This window comes from Oryzias latipes, chromosome 6 (genome assembly GCF_002234675.1).
Source record: "Oryzias latipes chromosome 6, ASM223467v1".
Lineage (NCBI taxonomy): Eukaryota > Metazoa > Chordata > Actinopteri > Beloniformes > Adrianichthyidae > Oryzias > Oryzias latipes.
The window spans coordinates 16712203-16724892 of NC_019864.2; the positions used below are offsets into that span (position 1 = coordinate 16712203).

Genomic DNA, 12690 nt, shown 5'->3' on the forward strand with positions numbered 1-12690 from the left:
ATGCGATGTACCAGAACTCTAGAGAAGAATTAGCTTATCTAACACTAGAACTACATATGTAAATAGTCCAGCAGATGGACTTCATCCAGATGAGTGAGGGGATGGCTGGGGGCGCGATATGAGCCAGAGGTAAGGTCCAACTGAATCTTTATCTTCAGTATGACTACTGGTACATTTATAATCCGCACACAGCCGAAGAAACAAAAAATTTCGAAAGTTAACAAAAAATGATCTTGTAAACTAGGTCAGATTTAGTGAGATAATATGACTTCAGTGAAAAAATTAGTTTGCAAAAAAGCAGTTTCCCTTTTTCTTTCCCATTTTTCCCAGCAATTTCTTTTTTTTTTTACTAGAATGAATCATTAGGATCAGGTTCTTGTATACTTTTTTAATAGTACCTTCAGAAAAACATTTTGTTGCTGCTCAACATGATGGCACTGTATCTGCTTGGTTGTTTGGTTAAACTTCGCAGCCTTGACAAAAGTGGGCCTGACTATGTGGACCGGCCTCCTACCTCCCTTTTTTTTTGCTTGGTAAGCCGGCGTGGCTGTCCAGGATAAAGCAGAGTGAGGAGTGTAGTCTCTAAGATGGCCAGGTGGCATATGTGTCGGAGACCTGTGGGGCTGCCGCTGTCCTGGGCAGAGGAGCCGATAGCATCAGGTGCACGCTCCAGCAGCAGCATGCCTGTCATCCGGCAGGCATACCCGGAGAGCAGCAGCGTTGTCAGGCCTTTCAATGAGATTCCCGGACAGTGGAAAAACGGGCTGGTCAACCTGTACAACTTCTGGAAACTGGACGGCTTCAAAAACCTTCATCGGATCATGGTGCAGAACTTCAACACATTTGGACCCATTTACAGGTAAAGAACAAAAAAAAAACATTTTGCAAAATAGTCTGATTTTTAGACACAACAGTAATGATGTGACTGGAAGTTAAGGCTTCACAAGGTCGAATAAATACAGAAGATGAAAAGGCCTTTTCATTTTTTCTCTCTTTGTGTCAGAGAGAAAATAGGCTATTATGAAAGTGTAAATATCATCAAACCTGAAGATGCTGCAACCCTGTTTAAAGCTGAAGGCCACTATCCCAAAAGGCTAAAGGTTGAACCTTGGACATCATACAGAGACTACAGGAACCGTAAATATGGAGTTCTGCTGAAGTATGTACTCTGACACGCTGTCATCACGGTTCAGCTTCCGCTCGATTGATTTCAATCGAGCGGATAAGTCACTTTATCAGCTTTAGAATTTTCTGTATCATCTTCTTTTATAGGGACGGTGCAGACTGGAGATCAAACCGTGTGATTCTTAATAAGGAGGTGATTTCCCTGAAGATGCTGGAAAACTTTGTGCCTTTGCTGGATGACGTGGGTCAGGATTTTGTGGCCAGGGTTCACAAAAAGATCAAGCGAAATGGCCAGAACAAGTGGACCACAGACCTTTCTCAGGAACTGTTTAAATATGCCCTGGAGTGTAAGACTTGCATTTCCCCCCCATTTGTGTCAGTCTGCATGTATGCAGCTATTCTCACAAAGCTCTTTGTCTTTGTCTCATCCCATCCTCCACAGCTGTGGGCTCAGTACTGTATGGGGAGCGTTTGGGTTTATTGCTGGACTACATCGACCCTGAAGCCCAGCACTTCATTGACTGCATCACCCTCATGTTCAAAACTACCTCGCCCATGCTGTACATACCCCCCAGTGTGCTCAGGCGCATTGGATCAAAGGTGTGGCGGGACCACGTGGACGCTTGGGATGGGATATTCAACCAAGGTGAGACTATTATCTGACTTTTGTTGTCTTTAAACAGTTTTCTAAAACAGTTCTGAGGTTTTTTGTTGCACTTCTATCTTTTCGGTGCATCAGCGGACCGCTGCATCCAGAACATCTATCGGGAATTACGTCTGGAGACAGGAACCTCTGAGAAATACCCAGGAGTCCTGGCTAGCCTCCTGATGTTGGACAAGCTGTCCATTGAAGACATTAAGGCCAGCATCACTGAGCTAATGGCTGGAGGAGTAGATACAGTAAGAATAAAGAAATTAATGAAAATATGTCACTTACACGAATGTATGACTGTTTAATTCTTTGTTGTTTTTTTTTTGTCTATCAGACTTCCATAACACTCCTATGGACTTTGTATGAATTAGCCAGACACCCCAGCCTCCAGGAGGAACTGAGGTTGGAGGTGGCTGCAGCTCGAGCTGCAAGTCAGGGAGACATGATGGAGATGCTGAAGCGGGTTCCTTTGATCAAAGGGGCTATAAAAGAAACATTAAGGTGAAAAAAAAACATTTGAAAAGGTTAAATTTTAGAAATGAGACAGCATAGATAGACAAAAGCTTTTTTTTTAATCAAAAGGCTCCTCGTGATTAGTTTGTCTCAATGACTCAATAAACAAATAAAGCCAACATTTTATTGGAATATTTTCATACCTCAGGTTACATCCTGTTGCCGTGAGTCTGCAAAGATACATTACAGAGGATATAGTGATTCAAAACTACCACATCCCGGCTGGGGTAAGAAGCAGTTTTTTCAAAACATAGGTGCAAAAATGACATGACTTCTCTGACTTTTTCTACTTTTCTTGTTGGTGTTTGTGTCTAGACTTTGGTCCAGTTGGGATTGTATGCAATGGGAAGGGACCCTAAGGTGTTCTTTCGTCCAGAGCAGTATCAGCCCTCCCGCTGGCTGAGGACAGAGACACACTACTTCAGAAGCTTAGGATTCGGCTTTGGCCCTCGCCAGTGTTTAGGACGCAGAATAGCTGAGACAGAGATGCAGATCTTCCTCATCCACGTGAGATCATTAACATTAGAAAGCTTAACCTGCACAGTTGATTATTATCAGTAAAATATGCTCGTTTTGAACAATATATCTCTCTTGCAGATGCTTGAGAACTTCAGAGTGGAGAAACAGCGACACATTGAAGTGCAGAGTACCTTTGAGCTTATTCTCTTACCAGACAAACCAATAATACTGACTTTGAAACCACTACAAGCTAATCCCTAGCATCAAGCTGGAAGATTTGTGGTGTGCGGTAAGTAAAGATGAATTCTGTTGCCCTGTTTCCTCCCATTCAATTGTAAAGGGCTTCACCAAACACCACTTTAAAAAGGTTGGAAAATCTTCCAAAACGTCAACAGGGAGTGACAAAACATTAGGAAAGGAAAAAAGAGCTGCAATGGACATCAAGGACCTCATTGATTGACTATCTAATTTAGAAAGCACTTATATATACTGTACATACTTTATTTAGAGATTTGACTAGCTTTAAAAGTGTAATGTACAATGTGTTGAAAAACTGGAATGTACATGCAGATAAAAAAGATGTATTTATATAAGCTTAATAAAGAATAGAAATGATGTTAAAATGTAATTATTTTGCATTTTATATGAAAATTAAGACAGTTTTGTTTATCAAGAATGACTGTGAAGGTTCTGACGCTTACTCCGTTTGCAAAAAACATTTTTTTCCCCATTAGAATTTATTTTGACATGAACAAAATAAAGGCATGTTCCTAAAACAAAATGATCTCAATAAGATATGAGGGTGACTACGAATTTATATTGTTCATTTATACTTTTAGCCTGAATGTTTAGTATCTGGACTGGCTTTTTCTTAATTACTTCACCAATTCTCTGGTAATTAAGATTCCTATTTCTACAAAAATTGCACAAAACACAAACATATATTATTTTTAATATTCACTCCAGGGGTGAGTATTAGTTTTTTTATTAGTTTTTGTCATTATGAATAAGCCAAACCTTACATACATTATAGTAGTGGGTTTAAAGGTTGTCATCTGGACTTGGTTTTTAAAGTTGAAGACGTTTCACCTCTTATCCAAAAGGCTTTGTCAATTCTGAAATAGCTGGTAAAAGAGCTGGTTTATATGCTGGTTTAAACATATAAACCAGCTCTTTTACCAGCTATTTCAGAATTGACAAAGCCTTTTGGATAAGAGGTGAAACGTCTTCAACTTTAAAAACCAAGTCCAGATGACAACCTTTAAACCCACTATGATGGATTCTGATGAATGAGAGACTTACATACATTATTATTTTTCTTTTAGGCATTTTCCAATTTAAAAAAAAAAAAAAAAATTACAACTATTCTCTTGTAATTTTCTGCCACCAGCATCCGCTCTTCTTTTTAAATCAACCCATTTATCAGCATCTGAGTAAGTCTTTGTTGTAAATAAATATTGTTAACGTGAAATTGGTTAGAAGTATCAGGAATTAAATTTGCACTTAACAGTGATATGACCCCTGCAAACCAAAATACACACTTTCCTTTCATTTTGAAATAAGGTCTCTATAAAACTAATCAACAGCTGTTTTTTTTATTTTATTCTTTATAGAAAGAACTCTGGATAAACAAAACATCTGGTTAAACCGAAGGGACTCTTGTTGATGCTGAAAACTCTAATAGCTGCTATTTCTCACTGTCTTATGGGGGACAAAACGTACGGTATCTTACTTCTGTCTCCTGTCAACATTTGACAAAAATGCTAAAATGTTAGAATTGAACCATTAGAGCTTTGGTTTGATGTCTTCGTCCAGTCAGCTTTTCTGCAGCTATAAGATCCTGGTTTGCTTGAATTTAATAGCAACTTTTAAAAAAAGATTTATTTGCAGTGAACTGCCTTATAATTGGTAAAAGAAAAGGTTTGAATATTACTTTATTTACCTGCTTGCAACCTTGATAGTTAAAACTTTTCTATAATGACAAAATAGTACATTTTAGATGTTTTTGCAGCTATAATGATCAAATGATGCCTCTAAGTTTGTATGGATTTGGTGACTGCTGAAGTTCCATCCATCCCCTTTACTTTGGTGTAAGCAGAGACCTTCAGCAGTAACTTCTCAGTGAGGGTCACAAACTGTCCTTCAGGAGATAAGGGTTGTTATAACCACAGAGCTTATCGGGGTCCATGGCCCAAATGAGCTGTCTTATCACAAAATGCCACAGACTGGTTGGTAAAAGACACCCACAAGGATTTACAAACACAAAAAAGACTCTGTTTACGTAATAGCTTTTTATTTTTATTTATTTTTTGCTATTGAAATGACCTTACGGTTCTTTCCAAAGATCTAGATTTTTTTTTAAAATCCAGAGCAGGCCGTCATCTGCTTTTTAAAAACAAAATGTTTCGCTTTTTTTTTTTTTTAAAACATAGCGGTCAGGACAGTTTTAAATAAGGTTATGATTGCAGAAAGATTGCTACAAAGTTACTACATCTTATGAGAAATCGAAATAAAATTTCATCAAGATAGTTTATGTTTGGCAGTAAAGTAACTAAAACAAGTGCAGTGGTGGTATTGTACTGTACATACAGTAACACATAACCTCTTATTCTCTTCTTCTGGTCGTTGGGCAAATGTTTGCAAAATGATGAAAAATGAATGCTTTCTTTGCATCACAAAAGCACAGTTTCTGATATATATCTTATTAAATACATTTATTTTTGATAAATTTGGATAACTAAATGGATCGTTTTGCATGTGTTGCTCTAAAGGAAGTTTAGGAGTTTAACTTTTTCCCTCCAAATGAACTTTTGATCATTTGGAGTCTATCATAGATTGAAATCTATGGTTTCAATCTATGGTTTTGGTGTAAAAATAATTCTGCAGATATCACTGTAACAGATTAAAGACCTTACTTTTTGTGAATTTGCCAGTTGTAAGAGACAATTGCTGATAAAGAGACATAATTGTGGGTAAAGCAAACCATCGGAAGAGGCAGTTTATCAGTCTGGTTTGCAATCTCAGTCCTGGTCATGACATCAGAATCAACGTCATCCACAGACACCGGCCAAGGTCAGCTACATGGATGGGTATCAGAGAAGAACTGCTGCATTCTTCCTCCCGATCTTAATTTTTTTTCATGTTATTTCATCATTGCACAAGTTTTTCTTTTAATTTCCACAAGATCAATTGTGGGTAAATGTTTTTTTTTTTATTTATACATAAAAATAATACAAGCTTTAAAATGCAATTTTAAAGGTTAATACACATGCACATTATTTTGACTAAAGAAAAAATATCTTAAAAACAATCATAAAATACAGTTTTTTCTGCAGTCTTCTTATAAACCATGAACATTATTTTTAGTTGTCAGTTAGCTATGATTAATACTTAATATACTTAATTACTTAATGTACTTAATTGTTTTATTTTTTCTCTTTATAGCTTTATAGCTATAATCTATGTAGCTGTTAGATGTTCTTCATCTGAGCTTTTTAAAAATGTCTTATTTTTTTAGGTATTTGATGCCTCCAGCTTCAGCTGTAGTGAGACATGTAATAGGGATACATATTAAAATGACCTCCTTTAGTGGTCGAAAATTTACATATTTTTTTTACAATATTACTTATATTTTAAGAAAAAGCAATGATTAAGTTGTGAGATTTCAAAGATTTTTATTTTGTTCACATTTGAATATTTCAAACCTTTTCCAAAATTTTAGTTGAATTTGAGTCAGAGGGAGGAATTAAATAAGACTATTTACAAAAAGTGTTGAAAATGTTTAATCATTACCGTTTTTTTTCTCTAACAAAGATTCTGATTGTGTACTCAGAGTAGTCTTAGGAAACACATTGCAGGCCTGCTATCATGCTGTTCATAGCTCGTCTGGCAGCATCTAACCGCTTTTTGTTCCCTCGCACGCCACATATTTCTCTGTCATGTTGAAAAGCCTCCACTGAGAGGACACCAAGAGCGGGATCCAGCTGTGCCTATGAGAGGGGTAACAGAGAAGGAATTCTAATCTGAGATGGCGTGTGACTCCCATAGGACACAAGGGTGAAATTGAGCATCTAATTGAAAGGGCAAGGAAGAAGTGACAATCATGACTATAGATGAGATGAGGGGCCCCCACAGGCATCATGGTGCGGTCATCTCCTCCTGATGATTCTGGAAAGTCTCTTTATGTGTCCAAAATAAGAAAAAGAATCCCCAGTTGTTCTGTCAGTTCCTTTTAAAACCCAACCTACTCTCCTTACTGATCAGCATTCTCAACAATGCTGATCTCAACAGCACAGCACATCAAAGAATATTGTTTTTTTAATGTCACATTAGTTTGTCATATAATATTTTTTAATCAGAAACCTCTTGCCCTGAGTCGCACAGTTTCATATTTGTTTCAGTATGTCTTATTGAAATCTGTAAAACTATGATTATCCATAGGGTTCTATAGTGTAATGATTAGCACTCTGGACTTTGAATCCATTGATTTGAGTTCAACTCTCAGTAGAACAGTATAAAACTACATTGTCATTAAAGACATCTGTGCTGAGGGATGAAATGCTCCTTTGTATTTTGCATGTGCTGTGCAATTTAGCTCCAATGAAATAACCTTCACTAAATCGATATTTAAAGACTGCATTCCAGCCACCTGTAGTACTCTGAATAGAAAAGAAATTATAAAATGATCAGAGAACTGATTGAAATGTCAAGATCACCGTGGTGAAATTGTCAGTCTTATCATCTCCTTCACTGCCATCACACTCAAAAATGTTTTATCATGCAATGATAAGTAATCCAGCCTCTGTGTCACATTTACAGCCTCCTTCTCTCGCCAATGTCCCCTAAATAACCCTGACACTGGGAATAGCTTCACTGATGGATTAGATATTGATCACGTTGATCATTGATGACCCCTGGATCATCTTCAGTGTCTCACACCTGGAGTAAAAACACATTTGTGATGGGATATTATTTCCTGGGTCTTTGCTCTTCAGAGCTCTACCCATTTCTATTTGAAGATCAGTTGTATATAGAAATAGAAATACAAAGATAATTTTTCTTCTTTTTTGTTTGTTTTATCACAGCAGTTTCCTGGTGAATCATACAGTCATATACTCTTCTAGAGCTAGCAAAGTTGGGTTCATTGGATTTTAAATTGAGCCATATTTGTTAATGTGACTAAACAAAACAACTAAAAGGAAATGATTTTTCTTATTTAGATTTTTAAAAATATTGAATGTCAGGGTGTAGTTTGTGGTTTTAAGATCTTTAATTTAAATAAAAAATACTGTAAGAATAAATACATTTCAGCAACTCCCAAACCTGTGTAACAACGTATGATTGATTTTTGTTTAATGAAAAATTATGAATTTTAACCAACAACTTGCAGCTATGTTGTCTCAGTACTGTCTGTAATGTTTGGCACACTTTTACTTAGCTCTTCACTTCTTGAATATAAATGCTGTTGCATCACTACACAACCCACAACATAACATGAGGGCTCTTATGGGCAAAAGTACAAAAGCCCTTCAATAAATTTTGCATGCACACTTAAAACAGGTTGGGAGGCTGTGGAGGTTTACCACATAGACATAAAACTGTGTAATTATCTATTATCATCCGACAGAAAACACAATATGATCACAACAAAAAACATTATGGTCGGAGGGGCTGCTGGGATTAAAAAAATAAAATGGAAAATGTGTACATCCCACAGACATTATAGTGGCTTTTGAGTGATGCCAGAATATTACATATAAATTCCTGTTAGGCTCATTGGCCCATTTTGTTCCACCTTCTCTTTAAGCCTTTTGAGCTATCTTAGATGACCCCACCCTTACATTGACGTGTTATTCCTACCATGTCAAAGGTGGATAAAGGTGGAAAGATTTCATGTAATCCATGGACACCAGTGAGGTTCACAAATCATTGAAGAAAAAAGGTTCAGCGCACTATCTAGTGGGTCTAGATGACCCAACTCCCAATGTTAAAGTGCCTAGGATAGCACAAGGGTTACACTGTCTTTTTTCACGTTGCCTTCACAACTAAATTTTTTTAAATGCATGCCATGAAAATTGGTTTAACTGAAACATGAAATTACAAAAGATAATTATGATAATTTCTTAAACTGTTTACCTTTCCTAAAAAGCTGGGAGTCCCTCTGGAAGATCTGTGGAATTGGGTATTGGGTTATGAGCTGAAGTTATAAGCAAAACAGGTGGCTCAGGTGGTTGAGCGGGTCGTGCGATGATCGAAGGGTTGGCAGTTCGATCCCCGCTCCCACCAGCCAAAATGTCATTGTGTCCTTGGGCAAGACACTTCACCCTCCTTGCCTCCAGTGTGGCTCCACTGGTGTGTGAATGTGCATGTATGATCCCGGTGATGGTCAGAGGGGCTGTAGGCGCGAACTGGCAACCACGCCTCTGTCAGTCTGCCCCAGGGCAGCTGTGGCTACCATCACCAAGTATGAATGAGGAGTGAATGAATAATGGACACAATGTAAGCACTTTGAGTGTCTTGAAAAGCGCAGATAAATCCAATCCATTATTATTATTATTATAGAAGCAAAACCTAACAGCTCTGTGTCTGGCTGAGATGTAGTTTGGTTCCAAGCGAGCCTCATCACTGAAGAATGATTAGTAGTAACACACTAATGACCAAAATGTTGTCAAAGAGAAAAAAGGTTGAAGTGGAGTCATTTTTTGGATTTTCGGTAGCTATTGATGAAAGCACCGACATCACAGATGAATACAGCTGTGCATATTTATTAGAGGTGTTGAAGAGACCGTCACAGCAGAGTTTCTTCAGTTGATGGACACAACAACAGCTGATAAATTAGGCCGCATTCTTATGTTCACAAATGTTTGGAAGTTTAACTTAGTTTATTTTTTAATGGTTTGGACATTAACATTTTAGGCTGGTGTTTCATTTTTTCCGTAGCCCCCTCTTGAGTTTATTATCAGGATTGCTTCAGCGTCAGATGTAAAATATTCAGTCTGTATAAAATTGAATAGACCTTTTTTTAAGTGAAATTAATTTTATCTAGGATCCATTGGCCTCTGTGAAGGAATGTGTAATAATAAGTGAACAGACTTCTATGTCGGTTGAGGCATTTGTTTCCAATTGAGTAAAAAAACAAAAACAAAGCTGCTAATTTGTTTTTATGTTAGTGGTCCGGCCCACTTAAGATCAGACGGGTTGAATGTGGCCCCCGAACCAAAATAAGTTTGACACCCCTGTTTTAGACATCATGCCCTTAAAAAATACATTTATTTTGAAAAACTTTTCATATGCAATCATCACATGCAAATCCGTGTTGAAGGATCATTAATTGTCTGTCAGTACCTCTTAATCAGGTTGCTAATTGATGGTGAAGATCAGGTTAGAAGATTATTGATGACAAAGATCTAATTTGGAAGAAATGAAAGGAGAAAGAAGGCTAGAATCCAATAATTGGATCAAAGCTGAATAGTCTGTTGAAACCCACACATTCCGGACAAGTAAACCCCACAGTCCAGAAGAGATTCCAACCAGGAACGTTAGTGCTTTGTGCTAACCACCATCATCTAACACTGGCTCAAAAATAAACAATTACTTATGAAAGCAAATCCAGAAATAACCACACGCACATGCTGCAGCTGGTCAAATGAAATTCTACTCACGTTTCAAATAAATATTTTAATTCATGATAAATAATTCACGGCATGCTTTCAGCTGTATGCTCTGCTAGAAGACATAATCTCTACTAATCCAACTTGGGAAAACCTGTGTAAATGAAAAGCACTTCCTGCAGAGTGTAATGTCTCATTTTCATGCATGAGATTGCGCAACAAATTTACAAAATAATTCACATTCACGTGAGCTTGGCAGTCACAGCTTGTACTCAAAGAGCCTCTGACCTTTTTACATAGGATCTCTGGGGAAAGAAGGGGGCAGGGGGGGACTCTGACTGAGTCGGCAAGACAAAATATGGTGTCTCGGTGGTGCCTGGTCTGGGGGTTAACATGATCAGAATTCAGCACACAGTGTACAAAGTATAGCAAATGTGCTGTTTATTGAAAAACCAGTGTTGCTTCTGTTGCCTTCAATTAGCCTTCCAGAGAAGCACCGCCCCTATGAAGCTTCCTCAGCATCTTCATCTCCTTTTCCATCAGTCCTTCATCTGATCTACGCTTTTCTAACATTTCCTCTTTCCCCACATTTGACATCTCCATCCTCTGACCTTGTCGTCCTTCAGCAGTCCCCTATGTCGCCACCTAAACATGATAAGTGGAGCAGAAACACTTAATGGACGCTGAGGTAAAATAGGCGCGAAAAGAAGTGAAATCAGTTGATGCAGAAAAATGGAAGCTGTTTGGTCTGTTGGACTTCTTTCATTTATTTCTGCAAAGATCTTAAAAGCTTAAAAGATTAGACTGAGAGATATCGACAAATTAGATCATAAAACAGACCAAACTGGCATGGATTATCATGTCGAAAGACATGCATATCATTTTTGATTCTGACCCATTTGGAATAATTTGATTTTTGATGAGCACTGGGACAGTAAAGCAGAATTATTAACCTTAGGTTTATGCTGACGGAGGCAAATGTAACTTCCTAAAATTTAATTACATAGATCTGCCAGGGAAATGACATTTGCCCTGCAAGGAATCTGCTGTCAGCAGAATGAACTCACATCTACAATGAGTGGCTGAGGGTCTAAAGGTTTTTAAATGGTAATATGGAAAGAGAAACAGAGAGGGATGGTGAGTAGGTGGAGGGACAGAGAGGGAGGTGTGTGTCAAGGACGGCACATGGCTTTGACTCAAGGACACGAGGGGCTTGACGGGCAGTAGTGCTCCAAGCAAAGTCCACTGCACAAGCAAAGCCAGCTATGATCCATAAATCACCATCTGTCAATTATGCTTATGCTTCTGTGAAAGGCACAGCACCCCATAAACAAACAGGACACGCAGAGACTGACAAGGCCGAGGCGACTTGGAGCATAATGAGCAGTCAATTAACAAAAAGCAACAACATGAGAGGAATAAAAAAGGTAAGTCAGGGATTAAAATCCTCCATAACAGAGACAGAACATATACTGTTATTAATGCATATAAATGAAAAAAAAAGGCAGATTTATTAACACGTGATGAATTTTGATAGTGTATAATTGCAAAATATTACTTTTCACCATCACAAGTTGGTTTATTCAATTTTGATACAACGGTAAATAAACTAACATTAAAACACATTTAGCCGTTAAAAAACAAAACTGTATTTTTTGTTTTTCTACATTTAAATTCTGGAAGAGATTCTTAAAAATAGAGGCTTTGGGGAGCATTTAACAGAAATCAATATCAGTCCTTGACCCTTATTTTTATTCCAGGCTGGTATCCATCCCACCATCAGCATCACAGCAAGTGTCAATGACTCTTTTTCCCTGCTGGCTCCATGCGACCTTTTCCAAAATGCTATACAAGCGAGGCCTAATGACTCACACTGCAGATGACATTTACTGAAGCCAGCTTGAGTTGGAATAATTTGGGAAAACATGAAAACTCTAATCTTCCTTGGATAGAAAAACAACTTGAGTAAAAGTGGAGATATGAGTAAAACATAAAATTGAACAAAGTTAAAAAAAATTATAGAGAATTATACGTCTTCTTTTGGAATTAAGGAAAATCCACTCCCTGTTTGAAGCTGTGAAAAGGGCATGAAGATTGAGAGAGAATTAGGTGCGTGGTTGTCTTTGTGATCCATCATTCCCTTGTGACAGATCTGTCACTTGGTTCTTATTTATATTGGAGAGGGTAAGGATGTCAATGCCCAGCCACAGATCTCTACTTAAACCCTCCGATTTGAGGTCAGTGTCAAATTACAGGGATTGGAAAGCTTACAGGCAACACAGACTTACAGAGTAGATCCTCTCATGAGACAAATATCTTGAGAAAGCTTTG

General features: G+C 37.7%; 1 protein-coding gene across 1 annotated transcript; it reads left to right on the forward strand.

The window, feature by feature from the left end:
• The first annotated feature begins 558 nt into the window (after window positions 1–558).
• On the forward strand, window positions 559–3525 carry cyp11a (cholesterol side chain cleavage cytochrome P450). Its single transcript, NM_001163086.1, is given in 13 exon segments — window positions 559–689; window positions 691–697; window positions 699–722; window positions 725–750; window positions 753–859; window positions 1004–1159; window positions 1273–1472; window positions 1568–1771; window positions 1865–2025; window positions 2112–2278; window positions 2439–2517; window positions 2606–2797; window positions 2888–3525. Coding segments are annotated over 13 exon segments (1548 nt in total). The 5' UTR covers window positions 559–587; the 3' UTR covers window positions 3011–3525.
• The last annotated feature ends 9165 nt before the right edge of the window (window positions 3526–12690 follow it).